This window comes from Vombatus ursinus, unplaced genomic scaffold (genome assembly GCF_900497805.2).
Source record: "Vombatus ursinus unplaced genomic scaffold, bare-nosed wombat genome assembly UNPS02014791.1, whole genome shotgun sequence".
Classification (NCBI taxonomy): Eukaryota; Metazoa; Chordata; class Mammalia; order Diprotodontia; family Vombatidae; genus Vombatus; species Vombatus ursinus.
Window position 1 is genome coordinate 66,737,716 of NW_020954569.1, and position 26,388 is coordinate 66,764,103.

At 43.0% G+C, this 26,388-nt stretch overlaps 1 protein-coding gene across 2 annotated transcripts in view; it reads left to right on the forward strand.

Annotated features, from left to right (window-relative positions):
* Positions 1–25,769, forward strand: part of CTIF (cap binding complex dependent translation initiation factor) — a 484,134-nt gene extending 458,365 nt beyond the window's left edge. For both annotated transcript variants that reach the window (XM_027869083.1, XM_027869084.1), the window contains exons 11-12: positions 19,842–19,895; positions 25,551–25,769. In XM_027869083.1, coding sequence (XP_027724884.1) covers positions 19,842–19,895; positions 25,551–25,766 — 270 coding nt within the window. In that variant the 3' untranslated portion in view covers positions 25,767–25,769. The remainder of the gene's footprint in view (positions 1–19,841; positions 19,896–25,550) is intronic.
* The last annotated feature ends 619 nt before the right edge of the window (positions 25,770–26,388 follow it).

Consider the following 26,388-nt stretch of genomic DNA (forward strand, 5'->3'; position numbering starts at 1 on the left):
CTCTCTCTCTCTCTCTCTCTCTCTCTCTCTCTCTCTCTCTCTCTCTCACTCTCAGACCCTACACCCACAACACACAAACCCTTGAAATACTTTTCTTTCTGTATGATTATTAATCTCCAGTCAGTCAGTCAACAAATCTGTCTATAATAAGTATGTTGTGACAATCAAATGAGATTGTGTACGGAGAGCACTATATAAATGTCAAGAAGTTTGGGCCTCCATGGAGTCAAGAAGACGGGTTCACAGCCTGCCTCTGATGAATACTGGCTGTGTGACCATGAGTAATTCATTTAGCCACCCAAAAACCACTCTCTTAAGACTAAGTTATAGATGGAATCTGCAAGGGTGGGTGGGGGGGGAATTTTCACACTCTGGTTCTCAGAACCAGATGAAAATATAGTTGGGAAATATTTAACAACGTAAGTAAAAACACAATAGAACACAGATAATGTTCACATGTGGTTTTCTAATTCAAATGCCCCCAACTGTACACAGTTTTAGCCACCCCGTTTCTTATTGGAGTTTGATATCAGTGCTCCACACCAATGAAATCCTTCTGGACCACAATAAATGTTGATCATTGTTATTATTAAGAATTGGGCATTACTGTGTGTAAGGCCCTTTGGTGTGAATGGTTAGACAAGAAGATAGAGTCTGCATTTTAACTGGGGAGGCAAGACATAGTTGAAAATAGAGAAATAGCTGATATGTAACCAAATATGATACAGACCCTCAAAAGATACAATAGGAATTGGAGAATGAAGAGATGAAGGTAGTTTGAAGTTGGTAAGGAAGGATTCATTAATCAGAAAATGACATAGGCCTCAAAGATGGACAGGATTTGGACAGATAGAATTTGCTCAGTATTCTTTGCACTGTAATTATAGTGTAACATGCCAAATAAGGGCACAAGTTCACATTTTAAATGATGGATTAATAATCATTCTTCACATCTTTATACAGTTTCACAGTTAACAAAGCACTTTGACATTCATTTTCTCCTTGGAGCCTTACAGTAGCCCTGTAAGGTCATAGACAAGATGATGATGATGATGAAGATGATATTAACTAGCATTTACATGTGCTTAAAGGTTTGCAAAATTCTTTACAAATATCTCATTTTATCCTCGCAGTAACCCTGGGAGGTAGGTGCTATTATTATCTCCATTTAGCAGATGAGGAAACTGAGGCAAACCAAGGTTAGGCGATTTACAAATAGTCTCTGAGGTAGGATTTGAACCTGGGTCATTCTTATTCTAGGTACAGGACTCTATCCACTTTGCCACCTAGATTCCTTATTTCACAGGTGAGGAAACACAGGTTAAAGAGAGGTCACCTAGCTTCACTATCCAACTCTAGACCCCAGGTCTTCTTACCCCCAAACCAATAAGGCTTTACTACCCGATATCTGAGAGGGACCATATCCGTATCCCACTATATCAGGCAGGGTATTTTCAGGGCTACTGCTTTGTCTGGAGCCTGGGGATTGGCCGTGTTGACCTCTCCAAGTCCCTTTCCAGCCTCAGAAGTCAATGATGTTACATTCAGGTTGCTATGGGGACCAAAACTTTGAATTTCCTGGCTCCAGGGCTGTGAAAATCACAACCTGAACCTTGCATGGATGTGGGTTTCTCGATTAATTTCCTGTTTGATTGTTTGCTTTAGAGGGCGGAAAATGCCGGTGCAGGCAGCTCGCTCCCTGAGCTGTGACTCTTATCACACCCCCGCTTCTGGCGGGTTCAAGTCCAGGCCTTGGGTGGGCGGGAGGGAGAGGGGGGCCAGGGGTTACTGGCAGATGAGTGGCTCCCAGATGCCCAGCCTGCCCGCCTCCCCCACACCCTCCAGCCGCACTCCGGCGCGGGGAGTGTTAGCTTACCCAGGCTCCCGGGAAAGGCTGGCTTTGCAGAGAGCCAGGCTCCGGTGAGGGGGAGTTGGAACAGTCCTCCCTCCCGGCCGGTCGCCCAGCCCAGCACAGACAGGCGCTGGCCGGGAGCCAGCCCGCAGTCTTCCCCCCTGGACGGGGTGGAACTAAACTGCCCCTTGGGAAGGGGAGTCGTGGGAGGGTGATGCCCAAGTAACTAACAGCAAAGCCCTTTGCAACAGCAAATGCCCGGGGGGGAAGTTGAGTCTGGCACTCTCTGGGGGGAGAAACTTTACAAATTAACTGCATTTACATATGTTTTTCTTCTTGCTTCTGTCCCCTTGGGGGCCTCTCTATGTACTCCAGCAAAGCAAGCAAAGGAGGCTTTCCCTGGAGTTATGGTAATAATGTCTCCTTCTCCAGCAGGGCTCCCCTCAGGAGCCCTGAGTATTTACTGGGTTTTATGCCCCTCCCCTGTGAGGAAGGCCGGAGGGACAGGTGGTAAGATCCCCTTTAATAACAATCCCTTATGCAGATACCGAACTTGACACGTTTCCAAGCCTTAGAATCTATTATCTCATTTGATCCTCCTAACACTCCAGTAAGTTAGGGAGGTCAGGTGTTATTATCTCCATTTTATAGAGGGGAAAAAAACTGAGGCTCTGAGAGAAGCTGGTAAAGGTTGGCTAATGTGTTACTTTCTCCCCCACTGCCTGTGAAGGGTACCTAAAAATTCACACTGAGGTTTTCTCTGGCATTTCAAGTCTTTTCACCTTATACTCATTATCAGAGCTCAAGGAGCTTTGCAGGTTGTAGATAGAATCAAAGTCAGGAATACTTGGTTCACTGAACATCTGTCACATATGGCTGTGAAACCCTGGACAAGTCTCTTATCTCCAAGTGCCGCCCAGCACCTCTCTGAGACTATAAATTGCTTACCCTGTGTAATCTTAGTTGGTAGAGGGAGTTTACTCCCGGGAAATTCCCAATACAAAAGAAGTCACACAAATCCTAGGTTTTGTTTATATAGCACCTTAAGGGTTTACAGAGCACTTTGAATACACTATCTCCTGTAATCTTCACTACAATACTTTGAAATAGATGTCATTGTTATCCCATTTTACAGCTGAGGAAACTGAGAGTCCAAGGAATTTGCTCAGGGCCAAACTGCTGCTAAGTGTCTGACCCAGTTCTTAACTCCAAATCCAGCACTCTAACTGCCTCTCATCGTTAGGCTTGTGAGCTCCACAAAAGCTTTGACAGAAGAAATACATATTTGATTCCCAGCAGCTAGCAGGATGCCTGGCTCAGAATAGGTGCTTTATAAATGCTTGATTGATAAATTGAAAGTGTTGGACTTGGTCTTCTGACATCTATTATCTAGGCAAGTCACTTCACCCCTCTAAGCATCAGTTTCCCCAACTGTAAAATGACATAATATTTGCACAAAAACTACCAAGGTTGATATAAGTACTTTACAAACTTAAGTACTATAACAACTTTACAAACTATGAGTACTACAAAAATGTAAATTATTATCATTAATCATAATCATGAATACCCATGAGATAAATTTCAGCTTTATCAGGTAACACTTTTAGAGTAGGGGGAGTGAAAGAATATGCATTTCTGTAGCACCTACAGTGTGCTAGGCACGATGCTGAGCCCTTAGAAATATTCTCATTTGATCCTCACAGCAACCCCAGAAGGTAGGTGTTGTGGTGTGGTAATCCCCATTTTACAGTTGAAGAAACTGAGGCAAACAGAGGTTAAGTGACTTGCTCAGGATCACAGAGCACTAGCTAAGTCTGAGGCCAGATTGGAATTCAGGTCTTCCTGACACCAGGCCCAGCATATTATTTACTGCCCAGAGATCACATAGTCCAATCCCCTTGTTTTACACAGGAGGAGCCTGAGGCATAGAGACAAGAAGTGACTCGTCCAGGATTACCCAGGTTGTAAGTGACAGAGCCAGCATTCTAAACCTGACCTCCTAATTCAGTGTATTTCAGGTATACCACACTGGCCTGCAGTTTGTTCCTACCAGGTCAAGTCTCTCCTTGGTTTCATTTACATGGAACTTAGTAACCATGAGAAGATCCAAAAAGTGGCATCCCAGTTCCCTGGCCCAGTTGTCTACTGATGTCTGAGCTGAGTTAGGTATTCAGTGTCTCTGAATCCTTCAGTGGAAGGAAACATTTGCCCATCACAAAGTTTGCTGTCAGATATAAACATTTAGAATTTTAAAGGCAGAAGGGACTTTAGACATCATCTCTTTTTTTTAATCTTATTTATTTATTTATTTTTAATTTTCAACATTCATTTCCACAAGATTTTTAGTTCCAAATTTTCTGACATCATCTCTTCTAACACCCTCATTTTACAAATAAGGAAGGTGAGTCACAAAAAGGGAAGTGACTTTGCCACGGTCATATAGCCAGTTAATGGAAACACTGGGACTATTGAACCCTGGACTCCTGTTTCTGGTCAGTGCTCTATCCATTCTATGGGGCCATCTTGGGTTTGCAAGCTCAGCATTGAAGACACTTATTATTCCCTCTTGAATTCTTTCTCCATCATTAAGATATGGTGTTGCCAAGTAAGTGGTGGTGCCTCAGTTAGGTGGTTCATAGGCCAAATAACAAGGTCTGTACTTTGATCTGAAATGCAGATCTAACAAGAAATTATTCTTAAATTCTCATCATTGCCCAAAAGACTTCATTAAACACACAATTGCATATGTCACTGGGTGAAGCCCTATGTATAAAACCGTCTCTGTTCCCAAGGAGATTAAAATGGAAAACTATTTACACAGATGTGCATAAACACATAAATGATGAACAGACCGCAGAATAAAAGCATTCACCAGGACAAAGGTAGACAGTAAATTTAATCCATGTTTAACATAAGTATAATTTAGGGGAGCTGGGAATTAGAGATAACTACATAATTAGGGAGCAGATTGGTGCAAGAAGTTGGAGAGACTAGAGACGTTCATGGTCTAAGCAAGGCCGTGGAAGCCATCAGCTTTCATCTAATCAATCTCAAAAAGGTTAGTGAGGGAGGTGGGATCTGAGAAGCAAATATTGTGGACAGCTACTGTGTGCCAGTCCCTGGCATAATACTTAATACAAGTTTGTTGACTGACTAACTTTAAGGAGGACCACGTTTGGTTCAACCTGCTGACTACCTCTCAGTACCTCCAACCATGGAGCGGGAGCCTTGGTAAGGCAAGCACTTGCTTTACTATATATGTGCCAGGCACACATGGGGGAAAAAAAGTCTCCTGTATGATAGTGTCCTGGCTCCTTAGAATCTTTGTGAAACTGATTGGTTGGAAGGTTCAGAATGTTGGTGATGTCACAGCTCCCACAGGCTAGCAAGGCAAGAGGACAGTTCCTAATCCTCTAGGTTTGCTAGATCCTATGATCCCTACGTAAAGGCAATCTTAAGACATAAGTCTTTAATTCTGATAGCTTTTGTCCTAGTGTAACAAGTTCATTACATAAATTTGGTCAAAACTTGTTCTGAATAGTTTAATGGTCTTAAAAAGATTTTTTAAAAATGTTTTCCTCCCTCTTAAAAAAAAAAAAAAAAGTTGAGCCAGGTTGTAAAATATACATGCAGGATAAACATTAGGGGTGAAACAAGAGCTGGGACTTGAAACCGGCAGGGGTAAGAATGGTCTAAACTGGAAGAAATTAAAAGTGGTCTTTGGGACAGCCAGTAGGTAAAAGAGAAAAATATAGGAAGATGATTGAACCCAATGTTTCTGTAAACAAAGCTTATAACAGTTAACTAGTGAGAAAGATGTTGAATTTGTGCATAGAGGTTTGCTTTGCCTTTAACCCTCGCTATAACTGATGTGTTTGCTTATATATGAGACATAAGACTCTAATTAAGGTCAAATAAAATATTCATGGAAAGTAGGAAAGTATTGTCTTATTCAAGTAAAACTTTAAAACAAAGTTTTATTTGAAAAACATTAAGTAGATTATTTGTTTTATCTCTGTTATTCTCAGCTATCCTCACATGAAGAAAGCCTAAACAGTGGACTTATACTAACCCAAGCCCCTGTTCACATGATGACAGAACCCTAGATATAAGTATAGTCCCCTAGGGTAGTTAATTTGCCTCCTAGTGCTATGCATATTTGCTATAAGCCATACTAATGCTCATTTCTGAAAAAGGCTCACCAGATCACCACCTCAGACAAACTGCTGACTAGATCCAATACTCAGGAACATGGTCATATCCCGAATATAGCTTAACTAAATGAAAGCAATGTATTATGCTGAATTGAAAGGCCTGAGTTTTGTATGTTAATCTTATCCTGATAGGCTATGTTATGTGACCTGGGGCATATCACCTAATCTTATTGTGCTATGATTTCTTCAGCTCCATCTCCAATAATGATAATAACACCTCTGTCCTTTCTCTATCCCTGAAAGGGTGGTATGAGGATAAATGAGATGGTACTTGCAAAGCATGGCCCACTGACGTGACACATTTAATTATAAAGCTATATCTTTGTAAAGATATGTTTAATAACAATAATAACATGTTGCATTTGTGTCATACTTTGTACTTTTCAAAGCTGTTTCTCAGCCATGATCTCATTCAATCCTCCCAATAGTTCTGGGAGGTAAGAAGGATAAGCTTTATTATATTAATTTTATAAATGAGGAATCTAAAACCCAGAGAGGTGATTTGCCCAGGGTCACAAAGTAAGACAGCAAATCAGTGTTGGAGCTGGAGTTAAGAAATCCGGTCTTCTCACTCTGAGGCTGCTTGTGGGTCTTTGGCAACGTAATCAGGAGATCTGTAGGGTATGGCTTCTCTTTATATAGGCATTTAAAAGATGACATCGACTGTATGAGAAAGCCCATGCTCACTGCCACTCTCAGAGAGTGTCAATAGCCATGCTTTCTGTATAGTAAATCCTCTCTGTAAGTGTTGAAACTTCCCTATTTTGACCATTTGGGGCAGAAATGCCTTTGAAAGCATCTCTGTCTATTTTAATGTGCCCTTCCCCACTTTAGCGGAGCCCAGTGGTGAGCCTGAACATCATTTGTCCTTTTCTCAGGTCACCATTATCAACATCTGTAATTGGGACATACTATGGGGGCAGTCTGTGCTGGTTATGTATGGTATGGTATATCTGGTAAATTTACATACACACAAATATAGGCCCTTACCTCAGCCCCAGGGAGGACTGCAGTGGATGGTGATATAGCACACTGTACTGAATACAGCACTGGTGGCTGTTTAGCATGCATACACAAATACAACTAAAACTCCTCCTTCTATAGGAAGCCTTCCCTTTTGTTGTTGTTGTTGTTGTTCATTCATTTCAATCATGTCCAGCTTTTTGTGACTCTATTTGGGGTTTTCTTGACAAAGATCCTGGAGTGGTTTGCCTTACCTTTTCCAGCTCATCTTATAGATGAGGAAACTGAGGCAAGCAGGGTTAAGTGACTTACCCAGGGTCACACAGTATCTGGGGCTGAATTTGAACTCAAATCTTCCTGCCTCTAGGCCTGGTACTCTCCACTGTGCCACTTAGCTGCTCTAAGACTTCCCTAACCCCTTTTAATTCTAGTGCTTTCCCTTTTTTAATTATTTCCTATTTATCCTGTAGATATTTGCTTTGTGTATATACATATATATATTTGCTTGCATGTTGTCTCACCTATCCAGAAAGATGTGGATAGATGCTGGGTTTGGAATCAGGAAGACTCATCTCTCCGAGTTCAAATCTGGCCTCAGACACTAGCTGTGTGACCCTGGCCAAGTCACTTAACCCTGTTTGCCTCATTTTCCTCATCGGTAAAATGAGCTGGAAAAGGAAATGGTAAACCACTCCAGTATCTTTGCCAAGAAAACCCCAGATGGGGTCATGAAGAGTCAGACAAGACTGAAAACAACTGAACAAGACTGTTCTGTCTTCTCTTTAAAAGCCTTCCATGGCTTCCCACTGCCTGTTGAATAAAGCATCAACCGATTAACTTGTTCTTAAAGGCCGCACAATCTAGCTCTAACTTCCCTTTCTAGCCTCTTTCACATAGACTGGGGCAATGGAAAGAACCTTGGATTTGGAGTCAAAGAACCTGAGACGACTCTGGTACTTACCTAGCTTTGTGACATTCACAATTAACTTAATCTTTCTAGTTTCCTAATCTCTAAAAAGAGGGAGTTGGACTAGATGGCCTGTGAGATCTCTTCCAGTTCTCGAACTTTGACCCTGTGATCACGCTATTTCCTCTTCAGACCCTGCGTTCCTGCCAAGCTGGGCTACTCCCCAGCCATTCTGTGATTCCTCTTGTCATGCACTCTGGACTCCTTGTCTTTGCTTCAAGCATCCCCATGCCTGGTGCAGACTCCTCTGATACATCTCTCTGTTTTCTATCCCTCTTCTTGAGGTCCCACTTCCAGCAGCGTCCCCCCATCCCTCCAGTTAGAAAACATTCCTCCATCCTTGAATCTTGACCTCTCCTGTAGGCTTAATCATATCTAACTTATATTCAGATTATTTATATGTGTATCTTTCCCATCGTATGAGATTGTATGCTCCTTGAAATCAGGCTCTTGATATCCCTGGTACCTAGCATGGGACCTTGTATATAGCAGGGGCTTAATAAATGTTTACTCAGTTAAAATCTCTGCTGTTAAGAGTGTCTGTTGCTCTTAACTCCTGTTTTTCCTCACCTTTTCTCTGATTCTCTTCTCTCCTATCTTCTTTTTGTTGATTCTCCCATACTTTTTGACATTATGCAGGAAAAAAAAAAGATCTTTCATATACGTTGTCAGCCAGCCAGAACTCTCCTTTCGTCCTCTGAGGCAACTCGACCAATTGTGAGGTGTCAGTAGAGTTTCTGTTGCTTCTTAGCTGTGTTCATTTGTTCCTCAGTGTTTAGAGGCTATTTCTTAGAGGCTACGCAAAGACCATTTTTTGGTTGGCTCACTTACTACGTGTGTGCATTTGGACAAACCACTTTCGTTCCTCTGTGCCTCGGTTTCTTCAACTATAAAATAAGGGAGTTGAGCTAGATGATCTATAAGTTCCCTTCAAAACGCCTTGACGTTCTGTGATTCTGATTCTGTGGAGTTTGGCGGGGGGGGCGTTATTTTTGTTGTTCTTTTGGGTTGGGGAAGGGTACTCTTGGGAGAGTGAAGATGGCTCTTTTCTATTCCAGAATCTCTCACGGGGCCTAGGTTCTGCTAGGTTTTACAGGAGCTATACTGGCTATATTAGGCTGGTTATATTTTTCATGCCAAATATGTTGTTATATGTTGAGGCTAGCATACAAATTTATTTACCAACCATTTCGGTTTAATGTAGAGAAAAATTTCCTGACAGTTTGAGTGGTCCAAAAGTGGGATGGGTTACCTTAGAAGACAGCAGATTCCTCTAAATGGAGGTCGAGCATTAAGCCTAGGTTAAAAAAGTGAGCTACAGAACAATTAAGGGGATAAAGAAAGGATTTCTTGGTCAGGTATAAATTCATCTAGAATAGTCTGTAAGGTCCTTTCTAGCACTTAGATACTTAGATTTTGTGATTTACTAAATATCTTCTATGTGCAAGGTTTTGGGCTAGACACTGGAAATGACACAGAGGTAAATAAGACCCAGCCCCCTACCTACAGGGAGCTAGCAATACATGCATCCAGACATTGTGTATGTATGTGCATATATGCACATATCGAAAGAAAGATGATATGATATGATAGAGATCAAGTGAATCTGTCCATCTCCTAAGCTAGCCCTCACCTTAGTGGCTTCCACCCAAGCTGTGGAGCTTAGACTTCCGTGAAGTCCTAAAAGTAATGTAATTTCATAGTCTGCCAGGGTCATTCATTCTGCCCCACAAAATGAAATGGGCCCATTCGTTTGGACCTCATTCCTTCCATCCTACAGGCAGCTGGATGGTGGGCTCTTGGGTAAAAATTGCCTGGTGACTGTCATGGGGACCAGGAAGAAAAAAATCAATCACCTCTGGACCTTTGTTCTCAGCCAGTCAAACAATCAGAAGAAAGAGGGATTCCATTGCATGTTCCACACCCCACCCCATCCTTGAGGCCGGCTTTTTCCCTGGTTGCTTTTCAGCCTCTAGAAGCCCTAAGTTTGGAGTGTCTTGGCCTCTCTTTCCCGCCCTCAAGGGAGGATATGATAGGCGTGCCCACAACAAGCCTCCAGGACAGACAATGGGACTGGAATGCACTGGCTTCCGAGCAAACATTATAGGTCTGGTAGAATTGCCTTGAATTCCCATCCAAGAAACACATTGCACTTGGTTGTCATTGTCATCACAGGTCATGGGTGGCTTACTCTAACCCCTTTGTATTCCTAGAGGACTTTTGCAGCCAGCTGGTTCCTCCTAACCCCAGGGCACAGTACCATAGACCCATAGGACCTCAAAGGACAGTGGGAAGGGATGGGGGCTGTCACACCATAAGGACCAGGTAACTGTTTGCCTAGTGTGGGGCAAAAAAAATTCCTTCTGCCAGCCTACCTCAGTACCAATTATCTTTTGAGCCATTCATTTACATTAAGCATTTCTCACCAGAAAGTCCCCAGGAAAATATACCAAGGGAAGAAAGGTTCCATTATCATAATCCCAGGATTTATTTGACCTGCTATCTTTTTAGAAGGAAGAGTACAGGGTCCTGAAGGAATGGGACTTGGGATAGGTAATAGGACGTGGCACTTGGAGAGAGGCTTGGGGCAAGCTCGGGAAGAGAGAAGAGAGAGAATGGAAAAGAAAAGGGATAGCAAAGATTATGTCCAGAGAGATCGGGCCCAAGATTCTGTAGCAAGAGAGCCTGGAAATTTAGGAGAGGGCAAAGGGCATTTAGCACTTAAGGTGAGCAGTATTAAAAGGCACCCAGGAGAGCAAAAACTAACTTGCCTACCTTACAGTTTTGTCAGTGGCCAGCCTTGAGCAAGGAAGTTCAGCACCTGGTGTCATTAGATAGTAGGGAAAAGACTGGATCTGCAGATACAGATTCTGGTACGGCTCTGTCCCTAATGAGGGGGCATACCTAATGAAGTATATCGGGCAATTCACCTCCCCTTTCTGGGCTTCTTCATCTGCAAAACCAGGAGATTTGAGCCAGGATTCTTAACCCTTTGTGTCCACTCTGGTCATCTGATGAGACCTATGGAACCCTTCTGAAAATAATATTTTTAAATGCATAAAATAATTAAGATTACAAGGAAAACAAATTATATTGAAGTACAGTGATCAAAATATTTCTTTTACATTCATAGGCTCCAAGTTAAAAATCCTTAGCGTAAATGATCTCCAAGTCTCCTCCAGCTCTAGGGCTTCTGCCTCTGTGAAATGAAAGGTGTCTCCAACCTTTAAGGTTCTACAATCTCAATCCAGAAATTCCTGGCCAATGTCAGAGTTAGGAGGAACCAATCCCAGGTGTCCAGCTCCCAAACACAGCCCTTCTGTTGCCAGTATTCCCCTTTGTGGGACAGCAGTGAAAGAAACAAGATTTTTTTTTTTTTGTAACGAAACAAGAAAAACCCAAACTAGTTTCCTTGAGAAGCTCCTGCAAGGTATTGGCAAGAATTCCCACCAGAAAATAGGATTTCAGACTTAACTCACATTTTCCCAGACACTATCTTTTTTTGTTTGTTTTTGTTTTTTTTTGCTAGGCATTGGGGTTAAGTGACTTGCCCAGGGTCACACAGTTAGTGTCAAGTGTCTGAGGCTGGATTTGAACTTAGTCCTCCTGACTCCAGGGCCAGTGCTCTATCCACTGCACCACCTAGCTTCCCCACCCAGACACTTTCAGTGAACAATCAAGAGAAGGAGGTGCTCTGTGCATGGGGAACTGCAGAGCCCCTCAGGAGGTGATCCCTAAGCATTCCATTGAATGCTTTCGTAGTGAGACCCCAGGCAGAAAGAAGACACTATTAATAAAACCAAATATGTCCCATTCAGCTTCAGATAGTGAATGGCATGTATGTTCATGCAGATGTCACTAGCTGTGTGATTTTTGGGAAAGTCAATTCAGGGACCTCATTTTCCTGATCTGTAAAATGGGAGTGTAGAACTAGATGTCCACTAAGGCCCCATCCAACTGTAAAACTAGGATCCTATCATCAAAAGAAAAATAGCTCCATGGCAGCATGAATGAGAGGAGGGAGAAAGAAAAGTAGAAAAGAGGAGTCATATGGAAAGGAAGGTGAATTCCTCTACTAATACCTTCTAATAATCATTGAACAGAAGGAAAGAAGACCCAGCAAGTAGGGAATGGAGAAAGACCAGTGAGATTTACCTATCTGTAAGTCAGTTGGTAAACATTTATTAAATACCTACCATGTGCCAGGCACTGTGCTAAACGCTAGGGATAGGACAGTCCCTGGCCCCAAGGAACTCCCAATCAAATGCCCATCAGGACACTCAGCTCTTTTTATTGGAGGTACCTGGAGCCTTCCATGTAATCCCTCCTTAAGGATTATAAGAAGCCACATTTAGTCTCCCAAGCAGACTGGCCCTGGAGAATCTTCCACTGGTACCTCTAAACTAATGCCTGGAGCTAGAAGCTCTTCCCCAGGTCTATTTGAAGTTCCCTCTAGCAGTAACTTAAGCTTCATTTCTTCTTGTGCTCTCTTCAGTGGTACAGCTGGTCACCAGGATCTAGCCCTGGGGGAGGGAGCCTGCCTGGTTCTGAGTGGTCTGGGGACCACAGCTGACCTCCTGCTTAATTAAGCTCATGCAGCCCATAGGAAGTATTTCTAAAAACTGTCAATGAAACAGAAGAACACCATTCAGGCAAAATCTTTTCTTTCACTGTATATGATGGTGAATAGTATGTGTAGTCTTTCATGTTCCCTACAATTACAGAATGTTAGAGCTGGGAAAGTCCTTAAAGTGTGCTCCTTATTTTATAGAGAGGGAAGCAGAGTCTCAGAGAGGAGAGCCAGCATTTCCTATGTGCAAGGTGTTTTGATGTGTAATATGGGGAGAGGGGAGAGAGAGAAGGGAAGGAAACAGAAAGAAGGGAGGGAAGGAGTGGGAGAGAAAAGAGAGAGAAAGGGAGGGAAGGAGAGCGAAGAAAGAAAGAGAAAAGAGGGAGAGAGAGAAGATGGGAGGGTGAGGAACAGTTCCCTTTCTTAGGAGCTCATATCCTACAAGAGATAACCTGCCCAAGGTTGCAGAAATAATAGTAATAGTTAACATTTATATAGTCCTTTAAGATTTGCAAAGCACTTGACCTGTATTTTCACATTGGGTCCTCACAACCACCATGTAAGGTAGGTCTTTTAGGTGTTATCCTCATTTTACGGATGAAGAAACCAGTGCTCAGAGACATTCAGTCCAGGGTGAGAGGCACCTCTCTATGGATTCCAAATCCAGTATTCTTTCCACAGTACTGTGCTGCCTCCAATCCTAGGACCAGCAATCAAACCTAGGTCTCCTCATTTCATGATAAATGGCTCTTTCCACTATGCCACAGACTGTGCTAAATGGTGTCATGGTGGACTTGGGGAAGAACATTTGCATTGGTGTGTGGTCATAGGTCATTTTCGGCCTGCCCACTGTTAGGTCAGATGAGATAGAGTGTGAAAGTGCTTTGAAAAAAATATAAAGTGTTCTCTAAGGGTTCAAGAATGCTGGTATGAGGGGCAGCTAGGTGGTCCAGTGGATAGAGCTCCAACCTTGGAGTCAGGAGAACCTGAGTTCAACTCCAGCCTTAGACATTTGACACTTACTAGCTGTGTGACCCTGGGCAAGTCACTTAACCCCAATTGCCTAAGCAAATAAAAATAAAGAATGCTGGTATGGGAAATCTGTTTTGTAGATGGGAACCAAGGAGGAACTAGGGCATCCATGACTTGCTTTTGCTCCCATACCTGGTCACAAATCTGAAAGTGTTTGATCTGATTTAGTCTCCTCTAGGGATCCTCATTGGCCAATTGTTCACAGCTTATGATTTCACCACAAACTCTGTCATTTCATAAGCCAGTGTTCTTAAAATCAGATTTCAGGTTTGTTCTAAGTCTACATCACTCCCATATTTAGGCTTCCAGAGCAGGAAGAGGGCCTAAGTTGGTGTCCCAAGGATTCAAGGTTACAGGAGGGATTCAGAGCTGGAAGGAAACCATAGGGATCATCCAGCCCAAGCTGTTCCATTTTACAGATTTGGAAACTGAAGTTCAAAGGTCCTGGCACTGGGTCCCCCAGGTAGTAAGTGACTAAGTCAGATTTTTAAGCCAGTCTTCTGATATTCATTGCTGGGCTCTTGTGTACTATCACTATCTACATCTTTGTTTCTCTTCAGAAAGACTTGTTAGTCTAATTACATGTGTCTGAACGAAGGGCGAAAGAGTATGTAATGTATGTGGAGTGTTTCAAGGAGCCTGAGCCCTCTGTGGGGGGTCAGGGGTTTGAGGTCTTGTGTTAAGCAACCTACATCCTTCTACTGTGATTATAGCTAATCACAGCTCTCACTTAGGCAGGGAATTCTTGCTATGAAATCACAGAACTCCTCATTAAGACCACATTCCCATCAGATAAATCACTGAGTTTCTTTCATGCTCAATTCACCAAGCATTTTTAAACACCTACTATGCATCAAGCACTGTGCTAGTTGGTGGGAGCAAAAAGACAAAATAAAAACAGGAGTTTACAGAATCTGTTGTGAGAAAATGAGGTACACAATTCAATTCAAAGTTTGTTGCTTTTTTGTGGGGAGAGGGCAGAAACCCAAACCTGTTGTTTCATTGGTGGATATAGAAAATAATGGTAGGGGAAATCATGAACAATTGGAAAAGTCAGGAAAGGCATGATGTAGAGACAATCATTGAAGAAAACTAGGGACTATGATTCAGTTCAATTTAACAAACATTTATTAAGTGACTACTGTGTACAAAGCACTGAGCTAGGTGCTAGAGACAAAAAGACAAACATGAAGCAGTCCCTGTCCTCAGAGTGCTTACATTCTATCAGGGGGAAATGGCATGCATGCATATAAATAAATGAAAAATAAATAAAATTAATTTAAAAATAAAATTAATTAATTAATTAAAAAATAATACAAAACAAATTCAGAAGCAGGGAGCAGCAACAACTGAAAATATCAGAAAAGACCTTCTTGTAAGATGTAGCAAAGAAGGACTTAGGGCTTCCAAGAGACACAAGCGAGAAGGAAGAATATCCATGGCATGAGGAACCATGAAAAGGAATGGGTCTGTATGGGGAACATCAAATAAGCCAGTTTAACTTGAATAGAGTTTGTGATGCAGAATAATCTGAAATTAGCCTAGAAAGATAGGATCATAGATTTAGACCTGGAAAGAACAGCAGAGAACATTTAGTTCAACCCTTCTTTCATTTGACAGGTGAGGAAACTGAGGCCCAGAGAGACTAAGGGATTTGCCTGTGGTCACTGAGGTTTTAATTATCAGAAGCAGAATTTGAATTCTAGGTCCTCTGTCTCAAGAGCCAGTGGTCTTTATATTGGAGGACTTTAAATGTCAAATGGAAGAGTTTGGCATTTATCCTGATTGATAATAGGACAACGCTGAACAGGACAGTGACCCAGTCACATCTGCTGTGCTTTAAAAGAATGATTATCACTTTGGCAGCTGTGTGGAAGATTGATTAGAGACTGGAGAGGCTGGAAGCAAGGAGACCAATTAGGAAGCTATTGTAATCGTCTCAGCCAGAAGTGATGGGCGCCCAAATGGGGTGCTGGTGTGAGCAGAGAGAGGAGGACAGAGATAGTCATAGCTCTGTTGTGGAGGCAGACAAGACAAGACTTGGCTGCTGATTGGATGTGCGGGAGTAAGAGAGCAGAAAGCACCAGGAATGACTTCTGGGTTTCAAACCTGAACGACTGAAATAATGGGAGTTAGGAATTGGTATGCAAGATAAGTTCTGTTCTGAACAGGCCAAGTTTGAGATGCCGTGGGCTTCTTGGTGAAGATGTACAGCAGGCATTTGGGGATGTGGGACTGGAGCTCAAGAAAGAGATGAGGGCTGGATTTGGGAGACTTCTGCTTGGAGATGATAACAGAACCTATTAGCACTGATGCCATCACTGGGAGTGAAGAGAGACTAGAGAAGAGGCCTCGAGACAAAACCCCGAGATTCCCCATACGTAGAAGCAGGACATAGATAATGATCTCACAAAGAATACTGAGGAGTGCCCAGAGATGTGGGAGGAGAACAGAGAGAGGGAGGGGAGAGAGAGAGAAAGAAATGAGAGAGAGAGAGAGAGAGAGAGAGATGAGAGGGAGAGAGAGAGATGAGAGGGAGGGAGAGATAAGAGGGAGGGAGGGAAAGAGATGATACAGAGATGAGAGAGATGGGAGGAAGGGAGAGAGATGAGAGGGAGAGAGAGAGATGAGGGAGGGAGAGAAGGAGATGGAGAAAGAGGGAGACGGGGAAAGAGGGAGATGGGGAAAGAGGAAGGGAGAAAGGGAGAGTAGTGCCATGAAAACCCAAGAATGGGCAAGTGTCCTGGAGAAAAGAGTGATCACCATAACAAACCCTTCAGGGGGGTCAAGAAGTCTGAGGACTGAGAGAAAGCCATTGGATTTACTAATTAGGAGGTCATTGATATGACCCTAAAGAGATCATTTTCATTTTCTAAGGGGCATAACTAGAAACCAGATTGAATGGGGTTTGAGAGATGAATAGGGCATGAGGAAATGAAGACTTTTTTTCTAGGACTTTGACTGTGAAAGGAAAGAGAAAAAGAAGAAAGGGAGATGGTGAAATAAAGTGGCAAACCATCCGAGGCTAGCTAGGCCCATACCCAGGTAATTAAAGTTAGAATGTGGGAGGATGAACTGGGAGAATATGATAGGTCAAATGGCCGTTGAAATTAGGGTGAAGAGCAGGTTCACTGGGAGAGTGGGTGAGGTAGAAGAATGAGAGGGTGTAGTTGGAGATCCATAAATAACACACCAGAACAAAGTCATTGGAATTGTGCATAAAAGTACTGAATGGGCAGCACCTGACCTTCCTAAGCCACCTATCTGAATAGGTACAATTCCCTAGCCCTAGTCAGGCCCATGATAGTCTCTAGGCTATAATCTCTATGCTGTAACAACCAGCTCCTTCATGGTCCTATCAGTGAATGTTTGCCTTCTGCCCCAGAACACTGCTTTTTCCAGTCTTCCCACATCTGCTCTTTTCAGGTCTTTCCACCTCTAGTCTTATCCAACACCAATCCATCCTTCTTACCCTGGCCAGCAAATGACACCTTATTGCCTACCAAGTAAAGATCAATCAGTCAATCAGTAAACATTTATTTAGTGCCTACTATATGCCAGGTACTATTCTAAGCTCTGTTCAAGCTTTTTTCTCTGTCATTCAAGGCACCACCCTACCTTCCAGTCTTATCTCATGGAACCTCTTTCCATGCATTATATGCTCCAGTCCAGTTGTACTAGGTGGGTCTTATTAACATCCACTATACTCACCAACCATGCCTTTCTTTGCTCACACACTTCCCCCTCCCTGGAATGGCTTTCCTCTTCACCTTTATCTTTTGAATTCCTACCCATCCCTTAAAATCCAACTCAGAAATCAAATCCTCCAGGAAGCTCCCCTGATCTTAATTCCAGTACCTTCCTCCTGATAATTATTTCCTATTTATCCTGTATATAGCTTGCTTTGTTTATATTTGTTTGCATATTGTCTCTCCCTTTAGATTGTAAGCTCTTTGAGGCCGGGGACTGTCTTTTGCCCCCTTTGTATCTCTTGCTTAGCACAGTGCCTGGCATGTAGTAGGCATTTAATGTTTATAAATTGATTAATTGGTCCTACAGGTGACCTTCCTCCTTGGACCTTACACAGCACTTGATTTTAGTAACTCCTCTCATGGATGTTTGGGGTAGCTAGAAGGCACGATGCATAGAGCATGGGACCTGGAGTCAGGAAGATCTAAGTTGAAATCTGGCCTTCGATACTTACTAGCTGTGTGATCCTGGGCAGGTCACTTAACCCTGTTGGCCTCAGTTTCCTCATCTGTAAAATGAGCTGGAGAAGGAAATGGCAAACCACTCCAGTGTCTTTGCCAAAAAAAAAACCCAAATGGGGTCATGAAGAGTCAGATATGACTGAAACAACTGAACAACGAAACAGGAATGTCTAGTATAGTACTATTTGTGTGTTATCCCCCTCCTCCCAGACTGTAAACTACATTAGGGTGGCTACTACACCTTATCTAAATTTTGTATCACTCCAATGGGTGTCCGTAATAAATGTTTGATGAGATGAAGACATTAAAGGCATCTATAGTCATATGAAAAAAATGCTCTAAATCACTACTGATTAGAGAAATGCAAATCAAAACAACTCTGAGGTACCTATCAGATTGGCTAACATGACAAAACAGGAAAATGATAAATGTTGGAGAAGATGTGGGGAAATTGGAACATTGATGCATTGTTGGTGGAGTTGTGAAATGATCCAACCATTTTGGAGGGCAATTTGGAACTATGCCCAAAGGGCTATAAAATTGTGCATACCCTTTGACCCAAGCAATAGCACCTCTAGGGCTATATCCCAAAGAGATCATACAAATGGGAAAAGTACCCACATGTACAAAAATATTTATAGCACATCTTTTTGTGGTGGCAAAGAATTGTAAATTGAGAGGATGCCCATCAGTTGGGGGATGGCTGAGCAAGTTGTGGTATATGGATGTAATGGAATACTATTGTGTTATAAGAAATGATGAGCAGGCAGCCTTCAGAAAAACCTGGAAAGACTTGTATGGTCTGATGCTGAGTGAAGTGAACAGAACCAGGAGTTGTACACAATAACAGCCACATTGTGTGATGACTAATATTGATAAACTTAACCCTTCCTGGCAATACAAGGATCTAAGACATCTTCAAAGGCCTTGTGATGGAAAATGCTATCCACGTCCAAAGAAAGAACTATGGAGTTTGAATGCAGATCGAAGCATACTATTGGCTATTTTTTTTTCTTCTATTAACTTTTGTTTCCTCTTTCTGGTGGTTCCTTCTATTGGTCCTAATTCTTCCTTACAACATCACTAATGTGAAAATATGTTTAATAGGAATGTGTATGTATAGCCTATATCAGATTGTGCACCGTCTTGGGGAGAGTGGTGGGGAGGAAGGGGGAGAAAAATTTTAAACTCAAAAGCATATGGAAGTGATTGTTGATAAATCAAAATAAATTAATTAAAAATAAAAAATAAAAAAATAAATGTCTGATGAATGAATGATGAATACAAATGAATAAAAAAAAACCCTCTAAATTCTCTTTTCCTTTGTAAATTGTTTTTCTGGCAATGGAGGTTCTGAGTTCATGATTTTATTAGTGTAGAGTACTCCTTCTTCCAAAGTCAAGTAACAACTCTTCTTCATCCTAGAGTCTTACCTAGAGTTATCTGAAGCCTTGAGGGATGAAGTGATTTGCCAACATTAAGTATTTGCAAACATTAGCCCAAGGCTTCCAGACTCCAAGGCTAGGCTAACCATCATTCAGACTCTTCCCTTTGGAAATAAACCCTAGGAAATGTGCTATTGTGGTCTGCGGCACAGGATATACAGACATAAAAAGAATTCAGAGCAATTTCTGTTCCTGAAATCTACTACTGTCAAGTGCTAGGACGTGATGCCAGGTTAATCACGCTGGTATAGCAACAACAGCAGAAGGTGGTAAAAATAAAATAAAATCAGGCGTGACTTCTGTCTGAACCCAATGAGCCAAGCAAGCTCAGGGGTGAGGGAGAACAGGAGGTTAGAAATTCGTGAAAGGTGAAAGCCCAGGCAGCAAAATAAAGGGCTCCTGGCTCAGCTCCCCAGGAAGTTGACCAAGGTCATTGATTCTTCAGGCCTGGCACTGTATGCTTACCATCAGCCAGTTGGAGTTTCCAGGGGTGAGCCGTGATTGTGCCTGAATACTGTCCTCCAAATGGGGGGATGTGAAAGTACCTTTCCTGACTGGTGCCTTCTGTTCCATTTCCTTTGCAGTTGTTGCAATCTCAGGACGTGAAGGAAGATGCAGTCCTTTGCTGTTCCATGGAGGTAGGTGCATATCAATCCATCAGAAAGTATTTTACAAAGTGCCTTCTAGGGGATGATCTCAGAGAAATCTGGAAAGATTTGTGTGAACTGATATGGAATGAAGTGAGCAGAACCAGGGAGAACAATTTATACACTCACAACAATATTGTAAAGATAATTAGCTTTGAAAGACTTAGGAACTCTGATCAGTGCAATGTCCCACTACAAATCCAAAGGACTCATAATGAAACTACTCACCTCCAGATAGAGAGAGAGGGTCTTGGTGCATATTGAAGGATATTTTCTTTTGTTTTCTTGGACATGGTTAATACAAGAATTGGTTTTGCATGAATTATAATGGGCTTCATTTCTCTTTCCTTTTTAATGGATGGAGGAGAAGGGAGGGAGAAAATTTAGAACTGAAAATAAAATTGAATTAAAACAATTTTTTTTTAATGCCTTTTAGGTGCCAGATGCAGTGTAAGGTTCTGGGACTCATAATGTCACAGATTCGCAGCTAGAAAGGCCTTTAGAAGCTGTGTAATCCATCCCCTTCTTTATACAGATGAGGAAATGCACACGTGAGGTAGTGGCTGCCCTCAGAGGGCTTCCATTCTACTGGAGGGTTACTATGTATTCACAGACAAGTAAATATAGGTTACATACAATAGAAATACACATGGGGGGGCAGGGAGAACTTAACTGGGAACTAACAATTGAAAAGGCTTTTTGAGAGAGGTAAGACTTGAAGGAAGCATCTAGGGATCCAAGAATAACAAAAGTCAGAGGTGAGGAAGGATAGCATTCCACCCAGAGAAAACCTGTGCAAAGACAAAGAAAGTGGGAGACAGACTATTGTGACATTTTGGTTCTGTTGCCCTTTAAAGGAAGGAACAGGGCCTCCAACACCACGGAAACTCCACAGATTTAAACTCACACATCCATAGATGTCTAGAGTTGGAAAGGCCCTTAGAGGTCATCTAATCCATTGCCCTCATTTTGAGATGAGAAAACTGAGGCCTATAAGAGTTAAGTGTTAAGACTTTCCCAAAGTCAAACAATTATTTTAATGACAGAGCTGGGACTGGGACCCAGATCATAGATCTGAGAATGGGGGACCTTAGCAGCTACTTGGTCCAATCCATAGCCAAAAGGAATTCTGACTCCGATGTACCCAAGAGGTCTTCTGATGATAAGGCCATTGCTCCACCACCCTTGACACCATCAGGGACAAACATTCATGAGCAAGGTATCTCAATAGACAGGACTGATAGTTCTTTAACTCTTTCTGTCCTAGGTCAGAGCAGCCCGTTATCAGACCTAGGGGTAAAGGGTAGAAGAAATATTAGATTTGCCTCTTTGACCACTTTTTAGCAACTCACCTTCTACTTAGGACAGGGTTCTTCACTCCAATTCATTTAGAGCATTTTTTTTAGCACCTACTATGTGCCATGTACTCTGCTAGGTATTAGGCATACAAAGACAAAGAAACCTCTGCAAACAAGCAGGTATCAACCTGCTTTTGGAAAGATACCAAAATGGCTCCTTCTGCTCCAAATGATCTCCCCTCTCATCAGCCTGCTGTGTGCCAACTGTTTCCCCCTTTAGAGTCACTCTTTTGTGTTAAGGCATGGTCTCCCAAAGGCTCCTGTTACCTGGTTTCCCATATGCCTGGTCTCTTTTTGCTGGACTTCCCCACTTTTACTTTCCCAGCTCAATGGGGTTAATATAGAAGGACCCTCTTGTCAAATGTTCCCTGATCCCCCTTCTACAAAATTCTCCGAGATAATATTTGTAAAGCACTTAACATAGTAGGTACTATATAAATGCTTATCCCTTTCCCTCTTCCCCCAGGTGCTCACACCTCCCCAGCCCAGTTCTTACTCCAGGGACTTACATCCTCCCTCTTCCCTCCCCCCTCCAGATGTCACACACACACACACACACACACGCCCAACGTAAATGTCAAACAAACTTCAATAGCATAGGCTTACATGAAGATACTTTGTGCGTGAGACCCTCTGCAGTCACAGGGGATGGGTCCTGGAAACCCTCAGGAATAGAGAGTTCCTACAACTTTTGTTCCTAACATCAAATGCCTTTGACAATGCCCTATGTTCTTCTGAAGCTTTCTGTTTTTCAGTATTCTTTTGGTTCTGAAGGAACTGAATCCCTCCATTTTAGGGAGGTGGGTATGCCTTTAACATCTGCTACTAAAATCCTCTGCCACATGAAGTGACCCTGAGTTCTGAAGACTGTTCCAGGCCTGCCAAGCTGAAAAGACTACTAGAATGAGCCTGGTGCCAATAGCAGGCCTGTCATCTGAGGGCCAGCTCAGATAAGGGCAGGGAAGGTCAGCACCAAAAGGTTGGCCACCGAGCGATGAATTTTTTTGCATCTGTAGCTACAAGGCATACAAAGGCAAAGAGGAGTTGTCAACTACATGGATGGATGTTGACATCCAACCATTGACATTAGAATCTGTAGAATCGTCCAGTTTTGGACATGGTCTAATCTCCTTTTTGAGAGGCTACATTGTATCCTGGTTGGAAAGTTGACTTCAGAGTAAGGAAGACCTGAGTTTGAATCCATGGCTAACCCATAACTGTCTGTGTGACCCTAGGCAAGTCACCTAATCTTTTAATCACTTATAGACTTTTAATCACTTCTAAGACTTTGAATTGCAGAGCAGGTTATCAGTTGGCATTGGTGGAGAGAGTTTCATCCATGGAGTATTCTCTAAGCTATACCAGTAAAATCATGTCTGGTTAAAAAAAAGACAACAAACCTTCCCTTTTAACAAAGGATATGTACTCTGGGCTGAGGCAGGGGCAGATAAATGGGCTTGGTGGGGAAGAGGCTGGGGAAGCAACGACGGGAAGTAAGAGGATGAATATTTGGAACAAAAAGCCTGAAGCCAGAGTGATAAGAAGACAGGGCAGAAGGTTGGCACCAGGAACTAAAAAATTCCTCAAGCTCTGAGAGTGTCTGGAGTCTTACTGCACTCTAGAATTTCCTCCAGCAATACATATGAGCACCTTCTCTATCTTACAAAGTTGTCTTAATCATGGAGAGGTTGAGTGACCTGCCAGGGCCCTATGCCCAGGGAGCACCTTGGATAGAGTGTTGACTTTGACATCAAGAAGGCCTGAGTTTGAATCCTGCCTCAAACTTCCTAGCTGTGTCACCCTGGGCAAGCACTTAATCACTTTCTGCCTCAGTTTCCTTATCTGTAAAAATGGAGATAACAACAGCATCTAACTCCCAGGGTTGTTGTGAGCGTCAAATGAGATGATATTTGTTAAGTGCTTTGTAATTCTTCAGGCGATCTATAAATGCTAGCTATAATAATAAGGGGGAGGGGGAAGATGTCAAAGGCGAACTCCAGTATGGGTCAGAACACTCCATACCCCCATGGAAGCTAAGTGGCTCAGTGGATACAGCACTGGACCTAGAGTCAAGGAGAACTGAGTTCAAATCCATCCCCAAACACAGGTAATGCTGTGTGACCCTGGGCATATCACTTAACCTCTGTTTGCCTCATTTTCTTCATCTGTAAAATGAAGAGAAGAACAGCATCTACCTTGCAGGATTGTTGTGAGAATCAGATGAGATAAATATCTACATATGCTTAGGACAGTGCCTGGCACATAGGAGCTATAGAAACACTATACATTTATACATATATACATGTACGTACATATACACGTGTATCTACATGTATTATGCACGTATTAATATGTAGATACACGTGTGTATATAAAAATCCCCTTCTCCCACCATGCCCATACTCCAGCTTTTCCAATTGCCTCATTGTTCTTTAACCCAAAGCCAGTTCTCCCTGGCCAGGACAGCAGTCCATAGCCCCATGCCAGGGCTTTCCTGCTGGTATTTCTGTATTCATCCTGAACCCCTAACCCAAATACACACAGACGCATACACACATACACACACATACACCACTCCTTGTTCTTCCTCCTTCCTCAGAAGAAATCATTTATATCTCTGGAAAGGCCTTCTGTGAGCTTACTGTACAGCTTGACTCGGGAATGGGAACATCATTTTTGGAGGGGTAGGCAGGAGAGGACAACTTTGGGGTTCTTTGCGCCCTCGGCTAACAGCCTTCCTACCAGCTAGTTTCTGCTCTAAGTGTTTTCCTTGGCCCAGGGAGGAATTCCCCTCCCCAGCAATGACCCCAGCCTCTCCTATCCCTCTGACACAGGCACTCAGCAGTGGCCTGGCACCATGGAGAGCACCTGGGCCAAACTACTACAACCAATGCTAGCTAGCACTTATAATCCTATTTTTGCAAGACTATTTACAAATATTACCTCATTTGATCCTTATGACAGTCCTAGTAGGCAGGCACTATTATTATCTAGGCCTCAGTTTCCTCATTTGTAAAACGAGGAGATTGGAGCAGATAGCCTCTGAGCATCCTTTAACTGCTCAGATTCCCTGGGATGCCTCTTTGGAGATGGAGAACCTTCAGAGGCTGGCGCATGTTTTCTTGAGCATTCTCAGTGAAGGCAAATCTTTGCCCTTTAAGGGTAGATTTGATTTTTTTTTTTAATTTTGAAAACACATAAGTTACAGGAACCAATTCTAACATATGTAATTAATGATACTATTTGGGAACTAATATTCTTTTATTTATTTATTTTTAGCTTTAAACATTCACTTCCATAGGATTTTGAGTTTTAAATTCCCTTCCTCCCCGAGACAGCGTGCAATCTGATATAGGCTCTCTGTGAATATACATTCATATTAAACATATTTTCACATTAGTCATGTTGTAAAGAAGAATTAGAACCAATGGGAGGATCCCCAAGAAAGAAGAAACAACAGTAACAAAACCACAAAAAAAAAGAGAGCAAATAGTATGCTTCCACCTGCATTCGCTCCATAGTTCTTTCTCTCGATATGGATAGCATTTTCCATCATGAGACTGTTGGAGATGTCTTAGATCCTTGCATTGTTGAGAAGGGCTAAGTCTATCAAAGTCGGTCATCACACAACATGACTGTTACTGTGTACAACAGTCTCCTGGTTCTGCTCACTTCACTCAGCCTCAGTTCATACAAGTCTTTCCAGGTTTTTCTGAAGGCTGCCTGCTCATCATTTCTTATAACACAATAGTATTCCATTACATCCATATACCACAACTTGCTCATCCATTCCCCAACTGATGGGCATCCTCTCAATTTCCACTTCTTTGCCACCACAAAAAGAGCTGCTATAAATATTTTTGTACAAGTGGGTCCTTTTCCCATTTTTATGATCTCTTTAGGATTCAGCCCAAGAAGTGGTATTGCTAGGTCAAAGGGTATGCACAATTATAGCCCTTTGGACATAGTTGGGAACTCCCATTCTAAGGATCCATCTTTTCCCACTGGACAGCTTGATAGCATCCAGGTCTCCTTTCCCCATGCTGGGATGTTCAGTTTAAAAACTACAGAAGTCAATTATTCCCAGCCCAGACTCTTCTCCTAGTTTGACTTCTTCCTTGAAGGACAGAGGCTCTCACCTGCCATCTGCCTCAGAACCTAGAGAGGTCTTGAAGTCTATCTACTTCCTCTCCCAGTCAGGTAGGAAGGGGACAGAGGAGTGAAGTATCCCATTGGCCCACTCAGTCTTTTCTCCTAAGCATTGACTCCTGCCCTTCTCTGTCGACAGCTGCAGAGCACAGGTCGACTGCTGGAAGAGCAGCTGCCCGAAATGATGACAGAGCTCTTGGCCAGCGCCCGGGACAAGATGCTGTGCCCTTCGGAGTCAATGCTGACACGGTCGCTGCTTCTCGAGGTCATCGAGCTGCATGCCAACAACTGGAACCCCCTGACACCAACCATCACCCAGTACTACAACAAAACCATCCAGAAACTGACAGCCTGAGGAGGCAGGGTGGGGTGGGCCGGGAGGGCAGGCATGCCGGGGGGGGGGGGGGGGGGGCGGCCAAGGAGGGCAGGGAACAGGATGGGACAGGACAAGACAGGACCAGGAGGAAAGGGGATGGCCGGAGTAGGAGAAAGACCATGCACCTTAAATGAAAGCAGAAAAGCAAGGCAGATAGGCCCAATGGCAAATTCAGAGGGAAAGGAGCAAAACCCTCAGGATCCAATACCTAAGAGGAGCCACCACCCCCTGCTCCATGCATGCGGCAATACACATCCATAAAGGATGCATGTCTCTTTTTAGCAGGGGCCCCCTGCCATCTCCCTACCTATTTTCTGAATTCCATATCCCCCTGCTTCCCTACCCCACAGGGTTTCTGTTGGAGGGGGTTCATTCTTGTGACTCCATTACAGCCGTAACAGACGCTCACTCACCCTGGGACACCATTTGGGTCAGAAAAGACCACAGAGGGTTGAAAACAGGCGTCCGAGTCTGGCCTGGTATTGTTTCCCACCCCACCCCACCCCCACTCCCCATTATGTCAGCTTGCAGTAGCCAACTGGCGGAGGCGACGCATGGCAGATGTCTTGGGAGGACAAAAGAACACAAGGTCCGCACCAGA